Source organism: Sciurus vulgaris (genome assembly GCF_902686455.1).
Source record: "Sciurus vulgaris genome assembly, chromosome: 1".
In the NCBI taxonomy this organism is placed as follows: domain Eukaryota; kingdom Metazoa; phylum Chordata; class Mammalia; order Rodentia; family Sciuridae; genus Sciurus; species Sciurus vulgaris.
The window spans coordinates 469,921-493,935 of record NC_136461.1 but is presented as its reverse complement, the minus strand read 5'-3'; the positions used below and the strand labels follow the sequence as shown (position 1 = coordinate 493,935).

General features: G+C 58.7%; 3 protein-coding genes across 8 annotated transcripts; all 3 read left to right on the top strand.

Annotated features, from left to right (window-relative positions):
* The first annotated feature begins 2,919 nt into the window (after nt 1–2,919).
* On the top strand, nt 2,920–9,293 carry SDF4 (stromal cell derived factor 4). Its single transcript, XM_079150929.1, has 6 exons — nt 2,920–3,339; nt 4,194–4,330; nt 4,846–4,959; nt 7,325–7,483; nt 7,664–7,839; nt 8,923–9,293. The coding sequence occupies exons 1-6, from the start codon at nt 3,035–3,037 to the stop codon at nt 9,097–9,099; spliced, it is 1,068 nt and encodes a 355-aa protein (XP_079007055.1). The 5' UTR covers nt 2,920–3,034; the 3' UTR covers nt 9,100–9,293.
* A 2,331-nt stretch (nt 9,294–11,624) lies between these two features.
* TNFRSF4 (TNF receptor superfamily member 4) lies at nt 11,625–14,915 on the top strand. 5 transcript variants are annotated; one of them, XM_079112732.1, is made up of 7 exons: nt 11,625–12,387; nt 12,495–12,746; nt 13,253–13,354; nt 13,711–13,777; nt 14,239–14,435; nt 14,512–14,631; nt 14,714–14,915. In XM_079112732.1, the coding sequence occupies exons 1-7, from the start codon at nt 12,114–12,116 to the stop codon at nt 14,782–14,784; spliced, it is 1,083 nt and encodes a 360-aa protein (XP_078968858.1). In that variant the 5' UTR covers nt 11,625–12,113; the 3' UTR covers nt 14,785–14,915. The 5 variants fall into 5 exon arrangements, with proteins under 5 accessions (XP_078968858.1, XP_078968854.1, XP_078968857.1 ...); XM_079112728.1 differs by having other exon boundaries at nt 13,684–13,777; XM_079112731.1 differs by lacking the exon at nt 14,239–14,435 and having other exon boundaries at nt 14,724–14,915.
* Nucleotides 14,916–17,428: 2,513 nt separating this feature from the next.
* On the top strand, nt 17,429–19,805 carry TNFRSF18 (TNF receptor superfamily member 18). 2 transcript variants are annotated; one of them, XM_079154731.1, is made up of 5 exons: nt 17,429–17,636; nt 18,316–18,429; nt 18,870–18,957; nt 19,081–19,283; nt 19,355–19,805. In XM_079154731.1, exons 1-5 carry the CDS (start codon nt 17,489–17,491, stop codon nt 19,468–19,470), a joined length of 669 nt encoding a protein of 222 aa, XP_079010857.1. In that variant the 5' UTR covers nt 17,429–17,488; the 3' UTR covers nt 19,471–19,805. The 2 variants fall into 2 exon arrangements, with proteins under 2 accessions (XP_079010857.1, XP_079010856.1); XM_079154730.1 differs by having other exon boundaries at nt 17,519–17,645; nt 18,204–18,429.
* The last annotated feature ends 4,210 nt before the right edge of the window (nt 19,806–24,015 follow it).

Genomic DNA, 24,015 nt, shown 5'->3' with positions numbered 1-24,015 from the left:
CGGCGGTTCAATCCTCAGTTCCAAAATAATAATAATAATAATAATAATAATAATAATAAAATGAAAAGGGCTGGGGATGTAGCTCGGCGGTTCAATCCTCAGTTCCAAAATAATAATAATAGTACAATGGAAAGGGCTGGGGATGTAGCTCGGCGGCTCAATCCTCAGTTCCAAAATAATAATAATAATAATAATAATATTAATAAAATGAAAAGGGCTGGGGACGTAGCTGGGCGGCTCAATCCTCAGTTCCAAAATAATAATAATAATAATAATAATATTAATAAAATGAAAAGGGCTGGGGACGTAGCTGGGCGGCTCAATCCTCAGTTCCAAAATAATAATAATAATAATAATAATAATAATAATAATAATAATAATACAATGAAAAGGGCTGGGGATGTAGCTCCGTGGTTCAATCCTCAGTTCCAAAATAATAATAATATTAATAATAGTAATGATAATAATAATAATACAATGGAAAGGGCTGGGGATGTAGCTCAGTGGTTCAATCCTCAGTTCCAAAATAATAATAATAGTACAATGGAAAGGGCTGGGGATGTAGCTCGGCGGTTCAATCCTCAGTTCCAAAATAATAATAATAATAATAATAATAATAATAATAAAATGAAAAGGGCTGGGGATGTAGCTCGGCGGTTCAATCCTCAGTTCCAAAATAATAATAATAATACAATGGAAAGGGCTGGGGATGTAGCTCGGCGGTTCAATCCTCAGTTCCAAAATAATAATCATCATAATAATAATAATACAATGAAAAGGGCTGGGGATGTAGCTCCGTGGTTCAATCCTCAGTTCCAAAATAATAATAATATTAATAATAATAATAATACAATGAAAAGGGCTGGGGATGTAGCTCCGTGGTTCAATCCTCAGTTCCAAAATAATAATAATAGTACAATGGAAAGGGCTGGGGATGTAGCTCAGTGGTTCAATCCTCAGTTCCAAAATAATAATAATAGTACAATGGAAAGGGCTGGGGATGTAGCTCGGCGGTTCAATCCTCAGTTCCAAAATAATAATAATAATAATAATAATAATAATAATAATAAAATGAAAAGGGCTGGGGATGTAGCTCGGCGGTTCAATCCTCAGTTCCAAAATAATAATAATAATACAATGGAAAGGGCTGGGGATGTAGCTCGGCGGTTCAATCCTCAGTTCCAAAATAATAATAATATTAATAATAATAATAATACAATGAAAAGGGCTGGGGATGTAGCTCCGTGGTTCAATCCTCAGTTCCAAAATAATAATAATAGTACAATGGAAAGGGCTGGGGATGTAGCTCGGCGGTTCAATCCTCAGTTCCAAAATAATAATAATAATAATAATAATAATAATAATAAAATGAAAAGGGCTGGGGATGTAGCTCGGCGGTTCAATCCTCAGTTCCAAAATAATAATAATAATACAATGGAAAGGGCTGGGGATGTAGCTCGGCGGTTCAATCCTCAGTTCCAAAATAATAATAATATTAATAATAATAATACAATGAAAAGGGCTGGGGATGTAGCTCCGTGGTTCAATCCTCAGTTCCAAAATAATAATAATAATAATAATAATAATAGTAATAATAAAATGAAAAGGGCTGGGGATGTAGCTCCGTGGTTCAATCCTCAGTTCCAAAATAATAATAACAATAATAATAATAATAATGAAAAAGAAGAAGAAGAAAAAGAAGGATTGAGAACTGACTTAGTTGTTTCAAGGAGCAAAATTCAGCTCTTTGCTCACATGTGTCTTTATATCAGTGGATAGTGGAATTAACACCAGAAGGAAGTTGTCTTGATTCTTACCCCCAGCAAACCCCACGACAGGCTTTCAAGTTTCTCCGTGGGAGACCCCAGGTCTCCTCAACTTGTGGTTCTTGGCAGGCTGCATGCCGTCAACCACCTGCCACCTTGAGAGCAGCATTTCTGCTGTAGTGTCCCCAGAGGTGGCGCTTGCTGAGTGTCTGCTGTGTGCTGACAGCCTGGTAGTTCTTGGAGGCAGAAGCTTCATAAGATCCCCCACTGGGATCCACATAACTGTAGAGCAGGAGGTGCCACAGCCGTTCCCCAGTGGATGTGAATGGGGATGTGTGTAGTGGGTCACATGTGTAGAGGTCATTACAGGGGTCATTACAGTGCGAAGGGCTGGAGCCCTGCTGGGTGAGCAGGAGAGTTTGCTGGCATTGAACCCTGTCAGCATTCTGCACTTAGGGTCCCCGGTCCTCACAAAACCCCAAGTCGGGGGCGGCAAGCTTCTCAATGTGTAGTGAAACGCTGAGGTCAGAAAGGTCAGGTGACTTAGCCAAGGTCATGGAGCTTAAGAGGGTTCAAAACAGGACCTGAAGAGTGAGTGATGAATCCTAGGTATGTGTTGGAGTTACACTGTACTGGCAGGTGGTACTGTGGTCATGGGGCAGTTGACAGCTTTGATCAGGAGACAGCGAGAAATCCAGGGTCTTGTTTGTTATTGTTTTTTGGTACCAGGGATTGAATCAGGGGCGCTCAACCACTGAGCCACATCCCCAGCCCTTTTTATTTTTTATTTTGAGACAGGGACTTGCTAAGTTGCTTAGGGCCTTGATACTTTACTGAGGCTGGCTTTGAACTTATGATCCTCCTGCCTCAGCCTCCTGAGCCACTGGGATTACAGGTGTGTGCCACTGAGCCTGGCTGAAACCCAGAGTCTTTAAAAAGCAGGGAGGAGGTTAGGGTTGTAGTTCAGTGGCAAGAATGCTTGGCTAGTCCTGGATTCCCCAGCACTGCAAAGAAAGAGGAAGAACTACCACCTGTGGTCCCGATCCTATGAATCAGGATCTCTGCCTCAGACTATAAGATGGGTGTGTTCACTGAAGTGTGTGCAGAGCTTCACTAAATGGTGGGTCTGTTTTCTTTCTAGACGATCAGCTGCTTCTGAAGGTCTGGAACCTCTGGGCCTCTGCTTGGAACCACGGCCCTTCTACAGCGCCCTGTGCCCGTTCCTGGTCTACACATTGAATGCTGTCCGCCCTCTCTGGCCCACAGCAATGGTATTCAGGCAGCCTTCCTTCTGTGGCCTGGCTGCACACTGCCTCTGGCTCCTGGGTGTTGTCCTTTTGATGGACGCATCTGCACGACCTGCCAACCGCTCATCTGCTCGGGAGAGGGCAGCCAACAGGGAGGAGAATGAGATCCTGCCCCCAGACCACCTGAATGGGGTGAAGCTGGAGATGGACGGGCACCTTAACAAGGACTTCCACCAGGAGGTCTTCCTGGGGAAGGATGTGGATGGGTTTGACGAGGATGCAGAGCCTCGGAGGAGCCGCAGAAAGCTGATGGTCATCTTTTCCAAGTAAGTGCCCACGCACGCTAGGCTTGCCCACAAGGTCCAGTCCAGCTGCTTATTGTGGGAGATGTTGCAGGGCCGCCTTAGCATATCCGGTGGGAGACAGCACTGCAAGCCCGGGCTCAAGGTTTGCAGTGCTGACTGAGGGTGGAGCTGGGGCCTCCGAGCTGTTCCTCAAGTCTGGGCAGCAGGAGGTTCAGAGGGCCAGAGGTGGGCTCTCTGAGGACTCTGAGCCAGGAGACTCCTGGGGGCCTATGTGTCAGCTGTGTGTGCACACACACACCCCTGCTTTTTCTGCTGGCCACTGCTGTGGTCAAGGGCGTGGTGGACGAGGGTCACAGAAGGTTGCACTTCTAGCAGCAGCCACAGTCACAGAACTTGCGCATGGCTCCTGTTGCTCCTCCCGTACCTGTTGCCTATCCCCGAGGCCCTGGGTCTTTTCCTCTTTGGACAGTGTTAGGTCCCCAGCGGGTCTTTGCCCTGAGTCCTGCCCCTTTGTCTACATGTGCAGGTGTGTGTGTGGCCACTCACAGTACAGTGTGCGTGGCGAACTGTCCTGAATGTTTGGAAGCCAGGAGTCTGTGATGCATCTGCTGCTGTCCCTGAGGGAGGGTCCATTCCTAGTGATGGACTCTGCCATCTGTGGGAGCTGCAGACCACACCACCCAGCTCTCCAGGGTCCCAGCAGCCCCAGCAAGTCCTTAGGTGCTTTCCTGCATCACCATGGGAAGAAGGGGTCGCTCCTCCTGGCAGGTGCGCAGCTGTTTCTGGAGTCTCCAGGGCCAGCGATATCCATTCGTTTGTCTGTCGAGGGTTCTGGGGCTACGTCTGAGTCTCACCCTCCATTTTCCCATCCACAGGGTGGATGTGAACACTGACCGGAGGATCAGTGCCAAGGAGATGCAGCGTTGGATCATGGAGAAGACGGCTGAGCACTTCCAGGAGGCTGTCAAGGAGAACAAGATGCACTTCCGGGCTGTGGACCCTGATGGCGATGGTATCTTGGGGCCTGGTGGATAGGGCTCCAGGCAAGGGACCAGGAAATAGAGGAAGCCAGAGCCAGGAGCCCCTGAGGCATGGTTGGGGGCACCAAAGGGACACAGGGCTGCTGTCAGCCAGTTGGTTTTCCATGGTGGCTGACGTTCACTGAAGATGTGGGACACACAGTGAGCAGCAAGTGTGGTCCTGGTGTTCCTTTTAAAGAAATCTAGCCCATTAGGAGTTGGGGGCTCCTGCCTGTGTGCAACCAGACTGGGCCTCAGTTGGCCCGATGCGATGGAGACCCCTGCTGGCCTTGCAGGTGAAGAGGCAGGTGCCAGGGTGCTGAGGCTGCACACTGGGTACTCCTCCCCTGGACCACTGCTTTGTGGGGATGCTGGGAGCAGGTGGCTCAGGTCCTCTGCCCTTCAGCTCATTGTGGCCCAAGGATTTCTCTCAGGTGTCCTACAATAACTAAGAGTCTCTTTTTCAAAATGTTCCCTGCCAAGTGTCTTCACAGACCTGTTTTTTCAGGCCATGTGTCCTGGGATGAATACAAGGTGAAGTTTCTGGTAAGCAAAGGCCACAACGAGAAAGAGGTTGCTGATGCAATCAGGAACCACGAGGAGCTCAAGGTGGACGAGGAGAGTGAGTGCTGGGTCCTGGGCAGCGGTGCACCATGCTGGGTGGGTGTAACCAAGTGTGAGGCCAGGCTCACAGGTCTATGCAGGACGCCTGGCAGACATTGCTGGCCTGGGCCCAGGGATCTAGCTCCAGGTGTGTAGGGAGAGTGGGGCGTCCCTGTGCATGTGCTTGTGCTGTCCCTGGACGGTGGGTGGGGTCAACTTAAGAGGGAAAGGGAGGGCTGTGCAGAGGTCAGCAGCTTTGCACACCCTGAAGCCCCAGCAGTGAGGGTGGGGGGTGGTGAGTGGCGGGTGGTGCCCTGGGTGCGTACACTGGCAGCACATACACATGTTGGTGCCGTGATTTAATCATACCCCAAGGCAGAATCTAAGACAGGCACATGACAGGACCTGTCCCTGTACTCTGGAGGCAGGGAGACCTGGCCCCTGAGGGGAGGCTCCCATAGAGAGGACAGCCTGGGCCAAGACCCCAGCAGACGATGAGGCAGGGCCTGCAGAGACCTTCACAGAGCAGCAGTGTGGGGAGGAGCAGGCAGCCTCCTGGACCCCTCCAGGTCACCCCAACTCACTCAGGTGTGGGGTGTGGGTAGCAGGCCTTCAGGGCATCCTCAGCCTGGGTGTCGGTGCCATGCCACACCATGGGGCAGGAGCATGGCCCAGCTCCAGGTGTCAGGAGGACTGTCTCCTGAACTTGCCCATTGGTGGACTGTGAAGCAGGATGAGGGGACTGTACCTATCTGGCTCTGTGCCCTTCCCTCCACCCTCACCTCTGTTATGCTGGTGACTCACTCAGCCCACGTCTGGCTCAGCTTAGGGTTAAGCCCATGGTGTCCCATCGGCCCATCTGTCCCTGTGGGGGCTAGTAGGTGTGTGTGGGCCCTGTGTTCCGCCCTTGGACTCGGGTGTGTGGCTCCCTGGTGGGGCAACAGGGTCGCCCGTGAGCCTTCCTGCAGGCTCTGTGCTCAGGCCCCGCCATGATAATACTTTGCTCCTGTCTTTCTCTTTTCTCTCCTGTTTTTTTTTTTTTTTTTTTTTTGGGGGGGGGGCAGCTGCCTCCTGCCTCAGCCCCCCTTGCTGGGCTGACAGGCTCCATTGCCCAGCCCAGCTCTGTCTAGACTCTGGGATCTGGACATTTGGCTTGTCTGTCTCTGCTGTCCCTGCAGATGCCCTTTGGGGGGCCCTGGGGCTCTGGCAGCACTACGTCTGCCAGGAGAGGTTGCAGTGGAGTGAGTAGACACGGTGGTGATGCCTGCCTGGCAGTTGGGAGCTGTTTGTGCTGGCCCTGTCTTCACCTCATCTTCAGGGTGACTCCTTTGGGGGCTGGTCATCTCTGGGCCCCTTAGCTTGGGTGTGTCTGTCTTGTGGACACGTCCTTTCTGCATCTGTGAAGCTCCTTTCTGTCCTGAACTCAGTAGAGGTACTTTTAGGGTTCATGACATTTTGAGTCCCTATGTGCCCCTGAGGTCCCAGTCCCTGCCCATCAGTCCATACAGTGATCTCCTCCCCGTCCACCTGCTTCAGGCTCCTCACTTGGCGCTCCCACCTGGGGAGATTCTGAGGAGCTGGGAGGCCTAGTGTCTTTGTCTTCTCCCCTGAGTGGCTCCCACGGGCGCCTCTGCACTGACCTGGGCTGCATCTCTGAGGGAGGCTTCACATCCTTTTACTGCTCCAGCCCTTCCATGTGTCTGCATGCCTTCCTCTCAAGGGGACCCACCCAGATCCACCTGCTATGGCCAGGAGGACTCTGGGTTCTGGAGGGGATGCTGTAGCTAAGATAGAGCCCCGGGCTGAGTCAGAACCCAGGTGAGGCCTTGTTGCAGGCACCAACTGTGGTCACTGACGACAGTGGGTCCTGGGAGGATGAGGGTGTTCTGTTCTGCCCAGGGACATGTGGGGATGTCCCAGACATGGGTAGCTGCAGCTTCAGAGAGAAGGATCATGCGCCCAGGGTCTTTGCAGGCCCAGCCGGGAGGGTCCCTGGGAAGCTCTGCTCGCCACCTCAGTCATTTCTAGAAACTGGGTTTTCTGCAGCACTACGTCTGCCAGGAGAGGTTGCAGTGGAGTGAGTAGACATGGTGGTGACGCCGTCTTTCCTCTAGACCCACTGGGGTGAGTCAGCCTGGCTGCGTGGTTTCCATTTCTGTCTAGGAGCAAACAGTGGAGTGTGCTGGGGAAGCGGGGCTCAGGGCCAAGCGGACCTGGGCTACGTCAGAGGGTCCTGTGCTTCACCTCCTGGGCCCAGCTGTCCCGGGTGGGCCAGGCCCTGGGCCTCCAGCTCAGTGTCTCCTGCATGCTGCCCTCTGGAGGCCTTCTGCACCTCTGTGCCAGCATTCCAGGTATCAGGGCGCTCACAGTCCTCCCTCTCTCAGCACAGGAAGTCCTGGAGAACCTCAGAGATCGCTGGTATCAGGCAGACAACCCGCCTGCGGACCTGCTGCTGACGGAGGATGAGTTCCTGTCATTCCTTCACCCTGAGCACAGCCGGGGCATGCTCAAGTTCATGGTCAAGGAGATCATCCGGGACTTGGGTAAGGCCCATCCTGAGGCTGGGTCAGAGTGGGTGGGCAGGCCAGGCCTGGCCAGGTTTCGAAACAGGTCTGTAAGAGGCACCCGCTGGGTTTAGGGTGCTGAGCATCTGTGGCATGGTCTGCTTCGTTGCCACCCGCGTGTCTTGCAAGCGTCCCCTCCTCCCCACCTGGTTTCTGCAGACCAGGACGGCGACAAGCAGCTTTCCCTGGCAGAGTTCATCTCCCTGCCTGTGGGCACTGTCGAGAACCAGCAGGGCCAGGACATTGACGACAGCTGGGTGAAAGATAGGAAGAAAGAGTTCGAGGAGCTAATTGACTCCAACCACGATGGCATCGTGACCATGGAGGAGCTGGAGGTGAGTGGGGGTGCACCGGACCTGGGCATGTCTACGGGCAGCCCTGGGGACAGGCTGTGTGTACCCTGGGAGCCCACGGCAGTGACTGCTGAGGAAAGGACTGCCTCTGTGGGGCTGTGGGCCTGGCGAGGCTGGTTGTGGCACGCCCTTGGCAGTACCTGGCACGTGGCTTTCCAAGAGGGCCCGTCCAGTGTGGGTGTTGGCATTTCTGCCCAGACACATCAGAGACGGGAGAAGCCAGGGAGGCACCGTCTGGCCTGCTCCTGGCTTGGTGGTGCCGTCCGGGAAGTGTTGGGATTCCTTTCTTTTCCCATTTTTTTTGGTGGTGCTGGGATGGACCCTGGCCTTCTGGACGAGCAAGCCTTTGCCACTGAACTGCTCCCTGGCCTGTGTCAGGGTGCAAAGCAGGCTCCTTTCTCAAGGGTCCAGGAGGGAAGCACACAGTGGACCCAGTTCTGAAGAGGCCTGTGGGCTGCCCTGCAGGTGTGGGGGCCACAGGGCACGGCCTGCCCTCTGCTGTGTGGAGGGAGCGCAGACCCAAGCCCATGCCCCTTGGAGTGTTGTCCCTGCCGTCCTGTGTGGTGACTGCTTGGTGGTTTCCTCTTGTGCCAGAGGCATTGGGTTCTACTCCAGAGCCCTCTGTCTCTGGTGGTGGAGCGGAACATAGCGGCAGTTCAGCCCTCCCATCAGCCCTGGGTCCTGCAACTGGCTGGGTCCTCCCTGCCCTGTGGCCAAGTCAGTCTGTTTGGTGTGACCTGTTGCAGGCCCCAGGCAGGTGTTCCAGGGCTCCCAACTGCTTCTGCTGTGTCCTTCCCATCCATCATTATCTCTCTTCTGGAACATTCCAGAACACGCCACATCCCCATCCTATAGCCAGTGGGTGTTTTAATTGGGGAGCCACATTTTGAGTGGTCACAGTGGTGAAGCCCCGTGCCTCTCCCCTGAGGCAGAAAGTGCCACTCTGCCTTGTCGTGGTTCCATGGCTGGGTCCCCAAGTGTGGGGATGAGCTGGGTTGGGCCACGTGGGGCTGAGGTCTGTGGGTGCTGGGAACAGACTGCTGAGCCTGCCAGCATTTGCCGCAGAACTACATGGACCCCATGAACGAGTACAACGCCCTCAACGAGGCCAAGCAGATGATCGCCATTGCAGACGAGAACCAGAACCACCACCTGGAGCCCGAGGAGGTCCTCAAGTACAGCGAGTTCTTCACGGGCAGCAAGCTCGTGGACTACGCCCGCAACGTGCACGAGGAGTTCTGAGTGGCTGTCGGGCCGTCTGCCTCCCAGCCCCTCGTGTGGGCGCCGGGGACTGGTGTGGTCCTGAAGTGGCCACCTGACCCATCGCGGGCCACTGCTTGCTGCCCAGAACCTTCCCTCCTGCTGGCCGTGACACAGCTCTGGCTCACTGCCCAGCCATGGTGTGGCCCAGCTTCATTAAAAAATGTGCTCCCCTAGCCTGTGTGTCCCTCCGCCGTGCGAGCCGAGGTGGCCAGTCCTCATGCCGAGCCGAGCTGTGCATGCCCAGCACGGCTCTGTCCTCTGGGCCTTCGATCGCTGCATCTCTCTTCTGAGAAGTGCTGAGTCCTGCCCACGGTGCTGACCGCATCAGCACCTGGGCCCCTTGTGGGCGCCCCACACCATTTCCTTGAAAACTGCAAGATCAGGACGAAATTAGAATGTGCTCTGCTGGCAGTACTGGGCAGTCAGGAAGGCTGGGCGGTCACTTAGGGGCCTGGAGCCCAGAAGCACCTGGGACCTGCCTGCAGCCTGAGAAGATGCAGGCATTTCTGTCACAAGGATCGTTAATCTACTTTAAAATAGGCTAGGTTTTCTCACAGCGCCATTTTTTTTTTTTTTTTTTTAATTTGAAAGCGATTCTTCGTGCGAGTAGAGAGAGGGGAAAGGACCCCAAAGAGAAGAGATGCTGGGCAAAAGTCGATGCAGCCCAGCACTCCACCTCCGCTCCCCTCAGTTCTCGAGCCAGGACCCTATGTCCCCAGCCTACACCTGTGCTCAGGGCTGGCGAAGAGCCTCCCAGCTCCACTCTTTTGGTGGAAAGCATGACAGCAGTGTGTGAGCCTGGGGCTTGGTTAGGGTGGAGGAGTTCCCAGCGTTGGTTGAACAGCCGATTCTACTGAAGGTGGAAGAGGGCAGCCTGCAGGGAATGAGGCAGCTGGCGTCAGCGGGGAGTGTGCCCAGGGGCTGGCGGGAGGCTTGTGGGGCCAGCCGCAGAGCCTGGCAGGGTGAGGCCCTCGGGTGAGTGCACGTGGAGGAAAGCAGCATGGGTGCCTCAGGACAGCTGGTGTGCCACCTGCCCCTTGCCATCCTGGGCCCACCCTGCATCCTGTGTGACTGGGCATGTTGTGCTAGGACCCCCTTCAGTGCAGTGGGGGGACCCTGACAGCTAGGAGGGTGTGTTGGCAGCTGGGTTGGTTGGTAGACAAGAAAGACTTCGGAGCCCAGTCCAGGGTGGCAGCAGGAGAGTCCCCACGACCCTGCCTTCCGTCACATCTTCCCAAACGGCAGTGCCCATCCCTCTGGGACACGATCACGTGCCGTCCAGTGGTACTGGAGCCCTCAGCTCACGGCCCTGGAGTGGGGTCTGCCATCCTGGTGTGGGCAGTGCAGCAGCAGCAGTGGGAGCCAGGGCAGGCGGGATGCACAGGTGAACTGGTGTGTGTGCCTGGTCCTGAGGCCCTGGTGACCTCCAGTCTGGTACCCAAGAGTCAGCCACTTGTGACCCAGCTGCTCTGGTGTCCCTGTGACTACCCTGCTCAAGGGAGGGTGAGACAGGTGTGTGCTGTGCCCTGGTTCATGGACGCAAGGCTGTGTTCAGGCGCCTTGGCCCAGACCTGTGGTCTCCCCTGCAGACCCCAGGGATCTGAGTTCAGTGGACAGGTGGAGTCAGCTCCTGCCAGGGCCTCTTCAGACCTGACTTCCCTCCCACGGCCTCGGGGCGCACGGGCAGTGCCACTGTCAATCCACGCGGAGTGCTTCAAGCAGGGGATCCTGCTTCCCCACACGAACCTGCCGGAGGGGGCAGCCAGCGTCCAGGTTTCTGTGCACTTCAGGTCACCTGTGGGCAGGTGCCAGCCCCTTGGCCAGGCATGCACAGCTGCAGGCAGCAGAGACCAGCCTTGCCAGAGGGGCAGGCAGGGAGGAGGGCTGCTTCAGAGTGGAGCACTGCACATCAAGACCCCCCAGCTCACCCTCAAAAGAGACCGTGTGGCAAATGCAGGCTTCTCATTGCTGATGAGCCACAGGTTTGAAGGCTGGAGGACCTTCCTCCCTCCATTGCCCGGAGCTCCCCACCCCAGGACCCCCATTGCACTCAGAAGCTTGGGATGGTGGTCTCTCCTTCCGCCTCTCGCGGTGGCTGTCTGGTCCCAGCATGGCCCTGCCTCCAGGCTGGGGATTTCCTGCAGGTGGGCCAGGCCACGGCAACTCTCACCTGTGTGGTTAGCGGGTGGGGATTTCCAGCCCCTCCCCTCCGCTCATCCTGCAGGGGTGGGGAACTCCACTTGCAACTTTTAAAGTTAATTTGGGAATAGATAATCTTGTCATGGCACAGTTTAATAGGTACGGAAGGGACACAGGGAGCCCTCCCAGTCCTTACCCAACCCATTTTCTTCAAGGCAAGAGTGATATCAGAAGGGTGTCCACATGTAAGAAAAGGAAGTATGTGCTCGGTGTGGTGGCCATGCCTGTAATCTCAGTGACTCTGGAGGCTGAGGCAGGGAAGTTCAAGTGCTCACATTCAAGGTCAGTCTGGGCAACTTGGGGAGACACTGTCTCAAAAACAATAAAGGATTGGGGATGTAGCTCAGTGGTAGAGTGCTTGCCTAGCATGCATGAGGTTCTTGGATTAATTCCCGGTACTGCAAAAAAATTGTCAAGGACAGTGCCCACACCTGTAATCCCAGGTACTTGGGAGGCTGAGGTAAAAAGGTTGCAAGTTCAGGGACAACCTTGGCAATTTAGTGAGATTCTGTCTTGAAACTAAAAGGACGGGGGATGTAGTTGGTGGTAAAGTCCCCAGTATCACAAAAAATATGTGCACATGTATGTGTCCCTGTTGCACACGTGTGCACATGTGTGTGCTCTTCCCTTCACATGCCCAGGTGGCTGCATGCACATTCTGCTCTGTGTCATGGACTCTAGGCTGAGCTCAGGAATGAGTGCCCTGGGGGTTCCCATCTCCCAGTGTGGCCCTGTCCTGTGAGTGGCCTGTGATCAGTGTTCTGGGCCATCAACAAACACTTGTCCCGGCAAGGATGCAGAGACACACGCATGTGCACACCAACAGGCATGCACCTGCTTACACACTTTCTTCCCGCCCCTCCCCACCCTCCCCCGCAGCCCTTATAGCCACATCCTGCAAGGAAAAACCCCAGACTCGGGTGAACGCAGAGATGAGGACGTGCGTGGGGGCTTGGGGGCCCGCCACCCTTCTGCTCCTGGGGCTTGTGCTTGGAGCCAGGGCCGTGCTGAACTGTGTTGGAAACACCTATCCCAATGGCCACAGGTGCTGTCAAGAGTGCCAACCAGGTGAGTAGCCTCCAGGTGGGGACACCCAGAGGAGAAGTGACATGGACACAGGTACAGTGTCCTGGGAGGAGCACACTGGGGGGGTGACACCATGGGTGCTGCTCCAGAGGACCTGGCCTGGCCTAAAAAGGGAGGCACGGGTCTGTGCAGCCCAGAGGAGCGGCCAGCTGAGTGCCTGGCTAAGTGCCCACAGGCTGGCCTGGGTCCGCCTGCCAATATGCCGAGGTCTGCTGCAGGCAGTGGGATGGTGAGCCGCTGTGAAGGACCCAGGGACACTGTGTGCCTCCCCTGCGACCCCGACTCCTACAACGAGGCGGTCAACTACGAGGCCTGCAAACCCTGCACACAGTGCAACCAGAGTAAGCCCCGCCCACCCAGACCCCCAACCGCATCCACGAGCTGCAGGAACAAGCCCTGACCACAGTGGCGTCTCCTGTGCGCAGCCCAGGCGTCCCAGGTCCCCCCCAGGCTGAGGCTCAGCTCTGGCCATGGCGCCTGAGGCCACGTGGAGTTCCGACCAGTGCCTTGGTCCTGTAGTCTTACCTAAGCCCAGGAGCCACCAGCATCCGGCTCCTGCACCGCAGGCTGACAGGTGGAAGGGTGGTGGGGAAGAGGCCAGAGCTGCCATAGGGCCCTCACCAGGGCCTTGTGGCTCAGCGGGGCAGAGAGGCCAGGGAGAGGTGGCAGGAGGGGAGGCGTGAGACTCTGGGGCTTCAGGGCCTGCATAGGGGCCTGGGATGAGGCTGGACCAGCTCCTCAGTCCCGGCCTTTGCTGCACTGAGTGGAGGCAAGCCACCCTTCCTGGGGCCCTGTCTGCAGCCTGGGCAGGCCCAGCCTCCTCCACAGCCCCCACCTGCACCCCCAGGAAGTGGGAGTGAGCTCAAGAAGAAGTGCACGCCCACGCAGGACACCGTCTGCAGCTGCAGGCCAGGCACGCAGCCCCTGGATGGCTTTAAGCATGGAGTCGGTGAGCCTCATGGTGGCCCTGGCCTAGGGTGGGAGAGGGTCTGTGTACATCCAGTGTGGGTGAGGTGGTGCTCCATGGGCCTTGGTAAGGATCGGAAAGAGCCATGTCCCATATCACAGAGTTGCTCCCCCAGGGTCTCCCCCTTGGGGCTGGACCAGGAATCCCTCCCCCAGGAGTCAAATCAAGAGTGGGGCTCCCTGTCAGCTCCCTGGTCAGGGCCAGCGAGCAGAATGCAACAGGGGTCTTCCAGAGGCCTTCCACCCGCCCACTTGCCCCGCGGGGTGAGCACCAGCCCCACAGGCCCCAACTCCAGGAGCCTCCTGGGTCAGGGCTCACCTGTGTAGTCTTTGCTGCAGACTGTGCCCCCTGCCCTCCTGGCTACTTCTCCCCAGGCGACAACAAGGCCTGCAGGCCCTGGACCAAGTGAGTGTTATGGACGGCTGGCCATGGGACTGGGGCTCGGGTGGCGCGTTGTCAGGGGCCCACTGCGGGTTGGGCCAGGTCAGGGAGCAGAATGCCCTGGCTGGGGAGCTCCTGAGGCCTGGCCTCCAACAGCAGCCCCTGAGGTCTCCGTGGGAAGAGTGGAGGCCTGTGGGACCACAACCCAGGCCCCAGGAGTGTGCACGAGGCCCCGTCCTCCAGGCTCCCACTCCAGGAGCTGGAGGAGGTGCTGTGTGGGTTTGGGATGCAGAGGTGGGAGGAGGCGGGGAAGACTGGGATGAGGGCGTGGAGGGCATGGGGACCAAGGGTGGGTGCAGCAAGGCGTGTGCCTGGGGGCAGGGCGGTACCTCCAGTGCCTTGGGCCTAGAGGTGGAGGCTGCTTGAGGTCATCGGTGTGGAGCCCACCACCATCTGGCCTGACTGCCCAACTCCCTGGTCCCCAGCTGCACCTCAACTGGGAAGCGCACCCTACAGCCAGGCAGCAGGAGCTCAGACACCCTCTGCGAGAACAGGACTTCCCCCGGAACACTGCCCTGGGAGACCCAGGGCCCCACAGCCAGGCCCACCACTGCCCCGACCACTGTAGCCCTGCCTGGGACTTCTCTAGGGCCCTCCACACCCACCTCAGAGGCCCCCAGGGGTAAGGGGCCTTGCCCAGCAGGGGAGTAGGGGATGGTGAGTGTGGTGGGGGACCCCACTCAGTGACTTTCCTGCAGGTCTCCCGCTGGCTGCTGTCCTGGGCCTGGGCTTAAGCCTCCTGGCCCCCCTGGCTGCCCTGCTGGCCCTACACCTGCACAGAAGGGCCTGGAGGCCACCCGGTGCCCCCAAGCCTCCTGGTGAGTGCCCACTGCAACCAGCCCAGGCCCCTCCTGGAGGGGAGAGATGCCCCACCTCCAGCCACCTCCCTCTTCTCCCTAGGGGGAAACAGCTTCCGGACCCCCATTCAAGAGGAGCAAGCTGATGCACACTCCACCCTGGCCAAGATTTGAGCAGCATCTTGGGGGTGGGCTTTGTGGGCAGTCCACCCACCAGTGCCCTCCACACCGTTCTAGGTGCTGGGCTGGTTCTGGGCTCTCCTACGTATGTTGTGCATACTGCCTGCCCAGCGGCACCCCAATAAACACACCAGCTACTGTGGTCTGCAGCTGGCTGTGGCTGCACCCTCCTCTAGCTGGGAAGGGATTCGGGCCAAGGTGTGGGATGGGGGTCCACTCAGAGGCCCGTCTTGAGTGGGTGTGGCATGCCCCAGTTTGGGGGTGCGGGGGTGGGAGGAGTATGAATATGTCCTAGTGGAGTACTGGGAGCTTGGGTCTGGGGGCTTGTGCAGAGTCCACAGCCTCCAAGGGAACCTGGAACCTTAGGCTGAGTTGGGCGGGACGCTGTAAAGAGGGAGGGAGCGGAAAACCTGGGGTTGTTCTTGCTCTCCAGCCCTCAAGCCCCACCCCTACACCTGGGGGATGATGGCCTTGGAGTCCCTGGTGGGAGTCCTTGGTATCGGCTAGACACAGTCCCCATGCCCCAGTCCCCATGGCATCCAATGGGGTGTCCACTTCATGTAAACATCATCCCAAGGTGGAAAAGCCCAAAAGTCCACCAAGAGCAGAGTAAGCAGTCCACTGAAGAGAGTTCAGACAGGTTCACAGGCCAGTGCCAACTCCATGTCGAGGGACAGAGAAGAGGCTGTGACCCCTCCCTGAGCTGCTTCTGGACTAAATGGGGACTTATAGGGGCCTTGGCCAGGTCCCAGAGCTGCCCTCAGCTGCACAGAAGCCTGGAGCCAGCATTCAGGGGCAGGAGTATCAATCGGCAGCACGGCGTTCAACAGAAGCCACACAGGAGGCTCCTAGTCTCATGGGGAAATGGCCAGCAGGTGTGGCTGACCACAGGCACAAATCCACAAGCCAGGAGAGAGGCTGTGGTGTTGTGTAGGTGTTAGGAGCTGCCACGCCCTGTGGGAGGCATGCAGAGCCTGAGGTGGGACAGCACTGTTGTACAGATGCCCTGTGTCCAGAGACCACCAGGTACTGTGTGCTCACTGTGATTGGGGGGACCCTGTGCTCAAGTGGACCTGCCTGACCTCTTACGTCTTTAAGATGGGTGGGAGCAAGGTCCAGTCTGCACTGGCCCTCCATCGATACCTTCATCTGGGGTCTAGGTAGGGGCTGGTGGATTCCATTCTGTTGCAGGACTCAGACCCACCCAGGCTGAGCACAGATCTCTGGGCTCTTCACAGAAGGGGTTCACCGCTCTGGGTGGCCTGAGCCCTAGCACCCAGAGACCAGAGTGGGAGAGGCCAGGACAGGCACTGTGTCTCCAAGAAGGCCATACTTGGGCATCCTTGGCAGGTGCCAGGGCCCAAGGCAGGGCCACCTGCACAGGTCCAGTTCTGACCAGTTCCAGTCTGGCTCTCTCTGCTCTCACTCTCTGGAGCTACCTTCTGTTTTGCTGTTTTGAGTGGAACCTAGGACCTCACTTGCTAGGCAAGCACTCTACCACTGAGCTACCTCTTCAATTCTTTTATTATATTTACCCCACATCTCCAATCCTTTTGTTTTATTTAGATGGTGCTGGGATCAAACCCAGTGCCCCACACATGGCAGGCAAGCACTCTACCACTGAACCACATCCCCAGCACTTCATTTATTTTATTTTGAGACACTGGCTCACTAAGTTGCTGAGACTGGCCTCCAATTTGAGGTCCTCCTCTTCAGCCTCCTAAGTCATTGGGATTATAGGTGTGCACCACCCTGCCTGGCTTGGAGTCCCTTTCATTCACGAATCCAGGCATCCTGGAGAGAGTAGAGGGTGAGCCTCGGGTCTCCACCTCAAGCAAGACTTCTCTCAGCCTGTAGGGTTTCTAAACCCTGCCTCTACTAGCAGCCTCCCTGAATTTCTCCGTCTTTTTAGCCCCCCAGGTGAGACTTGTCACAAGGAAAGTTGGTGGTAATGTCCAGGAATGCTGGGGTGGGTCTGGGCAGGAGGTTTAGGGAGGTGACCGCCCACAGGATGTAGGCAGGTCCAGGACACCTGATCAGAAGCCCCTTTGAGACCTGCAGCCAGTAGCTGTCAGAGGCTGCAGAAGCAGGAAGGACCAGAGTTGAGCAGTTAGGTCTCCCTGTTCTCAAGCCTCAAGCTGTGTAAGCTCGCTGGGGTGGGGAGAGGCAAAGGGGATCCCCTGGAGGTTTTATTTATTTATTTTTTTAAATGTTTTTAGTTGATGGACCTTTATTTGTTTATATGTGGTGCTGAGGATCAAACCCAGTGCCTCACACATGCTAGGCGAGTGCTCTACCACTGAGCCACAGCCCCAGTCCCCCCGGAGGTTTTAAGCCACAGGAAAGGGTACCCACACAGCGCAGCCCACAAGCCGTGTATGGGGGCACCCTTTGCGTGTCCACCGCAGCTGGGCTGGGTGGACTGCACGGCGGGGCTTGTTCTAGCTCCCTACGTAGCTTCCCAGGCGCCCCGGCAGTGGGGCCCCTGCTGAGGTTCTTTGGGGGTCTGGAGAGGTCATGGAGGGCTTCCTCCCACCCTCTCTGGGGGGCCTTTAAGGGCCCTGCGGGGACACCACCGGGAAGCGGGAGGTGGGGAGGCGCGGGCGGCATCAAGGAGGCGGTAACGGGGCGGGGGCGGGGCGTGTCCGAGCCGGTCGGGCCTCCTAAAATCCGCGGAGCAGGACCGCCGAGGGGTGCGATGGGCCCGCGGGCATCCCTGTGCGGGGTCGTGCTGCTCTGCGCCCTGGGTCTGGGTCTGAGTCCCGCGGGAGGGCAGCGCTGCGGTCCTGGCCACTCGCTGCAAGGGACTGGGACAGACACGCGCTGCTGCCGCTCCTGCGCCCCGGGTACAACGGGTAAGATGCTGCGCGGGCAGTGGGATGGCGGGAGACGCTCCCTGGCCCCGCTGCCTGGCCCAGGAGGCTCCAGAGCCCTGGCTCCCCGGGATCTCACAGGGAGGCCGAGGCTTCTAGCTGAGCCCAGTGACCTGAGGTCAGGGAACAGGGCCAGGGGCCCTGAGGGGGAGGGAAGCCCCAGTAGGGCCTGGGCTGATAGGGGAAGGAGGGCTTCCCTGGCTCCTGTTGGTCAGTCGGAACTTGGCTGCCACCCAGGCCACTTCCTGCCCAGCTTGGGATCCTGGCACCCCCTTCCTGCTTGTCTGCTGCTTCTGGTATGCCACAGCGGGCGAAGGGCAGTGCCAGGATGAAGACTGCAGGAAAACACCCCTGAGCGTCACCTGCCAGGCCTGGGGTGGGGAGGGGCAGCTCTGAGTTGCCCACATCTCTAAGGCTGGTGGACAGTGATGCAGGCAGTCCCTGGGGCCCGGAGGGGAGAGTGCAGGATGGGAAGGTGACTTTCCGTCCAGTGGGGACCTGTTAAGTCACACCCACTGTCAGCCAGCCATGTGTGCTGAGGAGCTGGCCACCTGGGAGGTGGAGACTAAGTTGAACAAAGTGCAGGCTCCTGGCTGGCAAGGGGCAGGAGACTCCAGCTGGATGCTGAGAGGCTGGCTCATCCCCCACCCAGATGAGAACTGTTTTGACTGTGTATGTGTCCAGCCCGAATACCACTGCGGGGACCCTGGATGCCAGACCTGTAAACACCACCCCTGCCCTCCAGGTCAGGGGGCAATGCCTGAAGGTGAGCTCCTGGGAGGCCGCTGCTGGCTATGTGGGGCAGAACCAGAGCTCAAGGGAGTGTGACATCAGGGTGCTGTCTGCTGGGCATCCTCCGGGCGGACGGACCAGGGCATCCTGTTTCTTGGCCAGAGCTCCTGCCCTCGTATCCTGGGCCTGTCCTGCTCGCGCCCCTCAGGGCTGGCTCTGAGGGCTGTGGGGGTGTCCGGGAGCTGTTTGGATTCCAGCCCCTCACTCTGTGGCCCAGGTCCTGCAACCTGCCCTGTGTATCTGCACAGGGAGAGATGGATAGCACCAACTCTGGAACTGGCACACATGGTCCTGCGGGCATTAGAGGCCTCTGGTGAATCGAGGACATGTGGTCAGACCCCAGTGGACCCGTCCACTAGCCGAACTCCTCACCAGCCCCAGCACTCCTTGCAGTCTGCAACTGTCTGTCCCTAGGGAATTTCAAGTTTGGCTTCAAATGTGTGGACTGTGCTGTGGGGACCTTCTCCCATGGCCAGGAGGGCCGCTGCAGACCTTGGACAGAGTGAGTACTGAGTGGGATCTTGGCCAAGGGGCTCCAAGGGATCCTCTCCTGGCCCTCCCACCGAGACCCCGTGACCCTACACCAAGAGCACCAAGGCTGACCACGTCTGTGTCCCTGTTCCAGCTGCGACCAGTTTGGGTTTCTCACTATGTTCCGTGGTAACAAAACTCACAATGCTGTGTGCACCCTGGGGCCTCTGCCTGCTGAGCCACGTGGCCAGCTGATCATCCTCCTCCTGGCCGTGGCCACCTGCATCCTCGTGCTGACCACAGCCCAGCTCAGCCTGCACATTTGGCAGCTGAGGAGGAAGCACATGTGGCCTCGAGGTCAGTTGTGTCCTGGGGGAGGGGAGAGGGTGCAGGGCCCAGGCTGCCTGCTGACTACGACCCCCCCACAGAGACCCAGCCACTGGAGGTGCCACCACCAGCAGAGGATGCCTGCAGCTGCCAGTTCCCTGAGGAGGAGCGGGGGGAGCGGCTGGAGAAGGGCGAGCTGGGGGATCAGTGGGTGTGAGCTGACCATCCTCGGAGTCGCACCCAAGCCAGCCCTCCCAGGAGCTTGCCCAGGCTGAGACTGAAGCGGGGCTCTGCTGTCTATCTGCTCTGGGCCGGGCCCTGCTCCCCTCGACGGTGGAAGTGGGCTAGGGTGGTGACAGTAACAGGTTCCCCAGACTATGCAGAAGGGTGGTGGCCATGGCTGGCCCTGTGGGAGAGACAGGCAGCCATGACTGCCTTCTTCCCTGGCCAGCCCTGCTGGTGGGTGGGGGGATCTGTGGTCCCTCCATGGGTGTGCAGTGTCCAGCAGGGGACCTGGCTGAAGGTGGTTTTCAATAAACACTTGTCCAGTGACCTGAGTGGATGTGTACTGGGGATGGGAAGGAGGGCAGGGAGCCCAGGGCTGGGCTTTGAGACACTTTGTCCCCCCGACTCCTGGTTCTTTTCTCAGGGTTCAAAGGGAAGGGGCACAGCCAAGGCCTGTCCTGGGAGCTCCCAGCTGGGGGCGGGAGTGCATGTCAGGGACCACAGGGCTTCCTGGAGCAGGGGTTCCATATTGGACACCTGCCCTCTTGGTCCTTAGCCAAACCACCTCCCTCCCCTGCTTGTCTGGCCCACACTGAGGCGCCATGTCCTAGACCTGTGGTCTCTGGGACACCATCCCTCTGGGAGCCAGTGGAGACTGGTTTCTGCACTTCCAGCACCTGACTTGCTTCACTGTGCCCCACATCCAGGGACCCAGGACTTGGTCAATTTCCACGCCAGCACTTCTGATGTGGGGGAGCCTCCAAGGGGCTTGCTTTGACCCTGGCCCTCTCTCCTCTCCTCGGATCCCTCTCTCTAGGACATGGCACTGTAGTCCCGCCCTGCAGAGCACCTTCCCAGCCTCCTGGCAGCCCCAGCTGCAGCTGCCACTGGAGAGATCTGATAGGGATGTCTTGGCATGGCTGTCCTGGGAGTGGCAGGCCAGTGGGGACCAGTCTTGGTGGCACCCTCGGGGCATCTGCATACCCCAAGCACCCCCTGGTCTCCATCTGCCCTCAGTGGCTCAGCCCACAGCAGGTAGAGGAGAGCTGACCTGCAGTCTGGGGTGTCAGCCGCCCAGCACACAGGCTCCCGAAGGCCGAGGCAGGCCTCCTCTGGTGGGGTGGAGGACAACAGGACCCAGAACGTGAAGAGCCCAGGGACACCTGGGGACGTGTGAAGAGCCCAGGGACACCTGGGGACGTGTGGACAGCAGACAGCGGTCATCTGCGTCTGGTCACCCACTTACGATGGCACTGCATAGCAGTCTTACCAGCACCTTCTCTGTGCCCTGGGAGCTGCCGGGAGCCCACCCTCACCCCAGGAGAGGGGCGAGGCAGAGCAGGCTATGTCAGCTCTTGGGCCAGCAAGGCCTGGGCGGCTGGAAGGGGCGCTGGGGGTGACTCGGGGCTCACGGCACCCCTGCAGGTCCCGCGTGGACCCCGCCCTCACTCCCCTCAGGACGCCTTGGGGGCGTCCCCAGAAAGCACCGAGGTGCGCCAATGTTACGCGGGGCTGACTCAGCTGGAAATTCCTGGGGGGCGGCCCCACGGGGGCGACGGGGCCAAACGTCAGCGCGGGGGCGCGCGGCTGGCGGCTGACGCAGCGCCGGAGGGGGATTCCGCACCCAGAGGCCGGGCTTGGGTGCGCCGGGCTCCAGCGGCCCCCGTCCCGCGCGGGCCCACCCGCGTGCGACCCACGAAGCGGGGCAGAGCCCGCCGGCGGCCGCGGACCCTCTCTCCTGAAGGCCCGCGCCGGGCAGGGCCGGGTGTGGGTGGGGCAGGGCCCGGGCTGCCTGGAGACCCGGGTGCTGGAGCGCGAGGAGGGGCCGCGGCCGAAAGGCTGGTGCTGGGAGCCCCCGCCCGGCAGAGGCCAGCTGCCCGCGAGGCTTGCTGGGGTCGGGCAGCCCTGCTCCCCGCGGAGCCGCCCAGGCCAACCCCTCCCACAGGAGGCGCTCCAGCTCTTCCGGAAAACCGCAGCGCCCCTTCCTCAACTCTCCCCAGCCGCCCCCAGGAGGCGGATTTTGTTCAGCTTCAGATAAGGCCCCAGAGGCCATCTCCGTTCCCAGAAGTGCTTCCGGCCACAGCGGGTGCCTGCCAGCCCAGCTCCACCCACTCACCTGGCTGAAAGAGACCCTCCCTTCACTGAATCTGCACTCAGGCCGGTAGGACCTCAACCCAAGGATGCGATCCCTTCCCAGTTGGAGAGATTTTAAGGCGAAGGTGGGGAAGGGACCTCCTCCTAGACAGAGCAGGCCACCAGCCCTTGTCCTCAGCTCAGGCCTCAGGGCAGCTGGAGGGCTCTTAGAGGGCAGGTGGGCCTGGCTGCCCCCAGTGGCTCACGGTCCAGGTGGGCGCTGTCCCTGGACTGGACCATCTTCCTGTCCCCTCCTCCCTACTAGGCTGAGCTCTGAGGACAGAGGGCTCACTCGTGAGGGTCTGCCCCTCAGCCAGCTGCTACCCCCTCCTCGGGAAGTAGCTGTTTGGGGTGGGCAGGAAGGCAGACACCCACCATCACCTCATTTTTCCAGGACGCTCCAGGATTTGGGGTGCTTTCCAGAAATGTCGATTCAGGACAAGGACTGCTCTGGCCTTTCCCTGCCCACCACTGGATCTTGCCAAGGGGAAGGGGCTGGAGGTGGGTATGCAGGCAGCCCCAACAGATCTTTGTCTGGCCGATCTTTTGTCTGCGCCCTGTGAAGGTCTGTCTTGGCCAGCCCTTGCAGGCTGCCGGGGTGGGGGACTGGCTCAGAGCTGGGGTACACCTGACCCCCATACCTTCTGCTGGTAGAGGACACTGAATTCCCTGCCCACCACCGGGACCCCAGGATTTAGCCCTGGAAGAGAGGCGGAGGGAAAGGCAGTGCGAGAGGGAGAAAGGGAGAAAGGATGAGGGAGGAAGAGGAGTGGGTGGGAGGGTCACCCACTGCAACAGTCTGTGAGCCCTGCCCCGGGCTGCCTGCTGCAGCCCTCCCATCACTAGAACACGGGAGACCTCATGCCTGCCAGACTGCCAGGGCTCACTGCTCTGCAGCCCACTGCCTGGGACCCCACGCAGTCCTGGGCTTGAGGGTACCTCAAAGACTGCATGTGGGCTGAGGGGGCTGGTGAGGCCCTGGCTGGGGGTGGGATGTGGCTGTCCCTGCAGGATAAATGAGCAGCAGGGACTCTCAGGAAATGTCCTTTATTCACTGACATTTGGGCTCTCAGGCCTGAGAGATACAATTATGGCTTTTGGGGGCTGGACAGGGCTGTATAGGGGCTCCATCAGGAACAGGGTAGGGCGCTGCCTGTGGGCACTTCTCAGAACGGGCCTAGTGGAGGCTCATGTCCCCAGGCAGCAGGGAAGCACCTCCCGGAGGGCTCTGTCACCTCTGCTACCATCTTGAGGGCCCTGCACCTGAGGCTACAGGCCCACGGTGGCAGGAGAGGATCCCAGCAGCGTTCTGTAACAGTACTGAGGCCACCACGGGACAGATCCCTGGCCTGGGCTGGGCATGGATGGGTGAGAAGCCCATGGGGCACCAAGGCTCCAGGGGTGTTCGTGACAAGAGCAGAGGAGGAGCAAGAGGTGACCCTAAGGCGATACGATTGTGCAGCAGCCAGGAGCTACAGAAATGTGGCTTCAAAGGGTCTTTGTCCCTCTCTGGCCTTGGTGGGCTCCAGAGCTGGGCCCCTCACACAGGAACACCTGTGTGCTGCTTGCCTAGCAGGTGTGACTCAGACTGGGCCACAGCAGCAGGGTGACTGGACTTGGGAAAGGGTTAGACGGAGCACCCAAGATGGGGCAGGCAGTGGTGGACGGGAGAGTCGTGGTGTGGGCTGCCTGCAGGCTTACCCAGGGTCTCCACAACCAGTGAAGGGGAGGGGTGTTTCACTTTACCTCTTTGAGCCCCTGTTTCTGTGTCCCTGGCTGCCTACTGCACCAGTCCCTGTGTATGCTGGCCAGAAACCGTGGTGGACAGAGCCCTCTAGTGGTGCCATGACATTGCATCCCCAAAACGGGACTGCCCTGCCTGCAAGCTGTGGGGAGCCAGCACCCCAAGACAGGTTCTCTGGTCCCCTCAGGTGCTCCCATGGCTCCAGTGCAGAGCAGGGACAAGGCCACCACCCTCTCTGGGGTGGAGCTGGGGCTGCTGTTGGACAAGGGAAGGTCAGCGGTGGGGCAGCTCAGGACTTGTTCCCTGGCCATGACCACTTGGAGTGGGGGCAGAACATGCAGAGAGGGGTGCCTCCTACACCATAAGGTGCCGGCTGGGCCACTGTGTGGAGGGCCTGGACACCTTAGAGGCCCAGAGTGCCTGACTTCTCTCAAACCCCAGACCCACAGGATTGCGGGGGCCTGGCCAGTGCTGCCCACATCCTTCTGGGACAACTACCAACAGCCTTGTGCCCCTCACCCCAAGGTCCTGGGCCTCTGTGGGACAGGGGGCTGTGGGGCTGTGGAGAGTGCTCTTGCCGGAGTCCAAAGCCCAGGTTAACGCTGCATGGGCAGCGTGGGGGCAAGCCCGCGGGCAGCCCCGGGGAGCAATGCAGAGGGG

What these genes read in the sequence shown, in the direction of transcription:
- SDF4 (XM_079150929.1), top strand. Translation starts at nt 3,035, where the DNA reads ATGGTATTCAGGCAGCCTTCCTTCTGTGGCCTGGCTGCACACTGCCTC. An exon ending in TGTGGACCCTGATGGCGATG is followed by an intron (nt 4,331 to 4,845) that starts GTATCTTGGGGC and finishes CTGTTTTTTCAG; the next exon opens with GCCATGTGTCCTGGGATGAA. An exon ending in TGACCATGGAGGAGCTGGAG is followed by an intron (nt 7,840 to 8,922) that starts GTGAGTGGGGGT and finishes CATTTGCCGCAG; the next exon opens with AACTACATGGACCCCATGAA.
- TNFRSF4 (XM_079112728.1), top strand. Translation starts at nt 12,114, where the DNA reads ATGCAGAGACACACGCATGTGCACACCAACAGGCATGCACCTGCTTAC. An exon ending in CTGCACACAGTGCAACCAGA is followed by an intron (nt 12,747 to 13,252) that starts GTAAGCCCCGCC and finishes CTGCACCCCCAG; the next exon opens with GAAGTGGGAGTGAGCTCAAG. An exon ending in CACCTCAGAGGCCCCCAGGG is followed by an intron (nt 14,436 to 14,511) that starts GTAAGGGGCCTT and finishes ACTTTCCTGCAG; the next exon opens with GTCTCCCGCTGGCTGCTGTC.
- TNFRSF18 (XM_079154731.1), top strand. Translation starts at nt 17,489, where the DNA reads ATGGGCCCGCGGGCATCCCTGTGCGGGGTCGTGCTGCTCTGCGCCCTG. An exon ending in CTGCCGCTCCTGCGCCCCGG is followed by an intron (nt 17,637 to 18,315) that starts GTACAACGGGTA and finishes TCCCCCACCCAG; the next exon opens with ATGAGAACTGTTTTGACTGT. An exon ending in TCAGGGGGCAATGCCTGAAG is followed by an intron (nt 18,430 to 18,869) that starts GTGAGCTCCTGG and finishes GTCTGTCCCTAG; the next exon opens with GGAATTTCAAGTTTGGCTTC.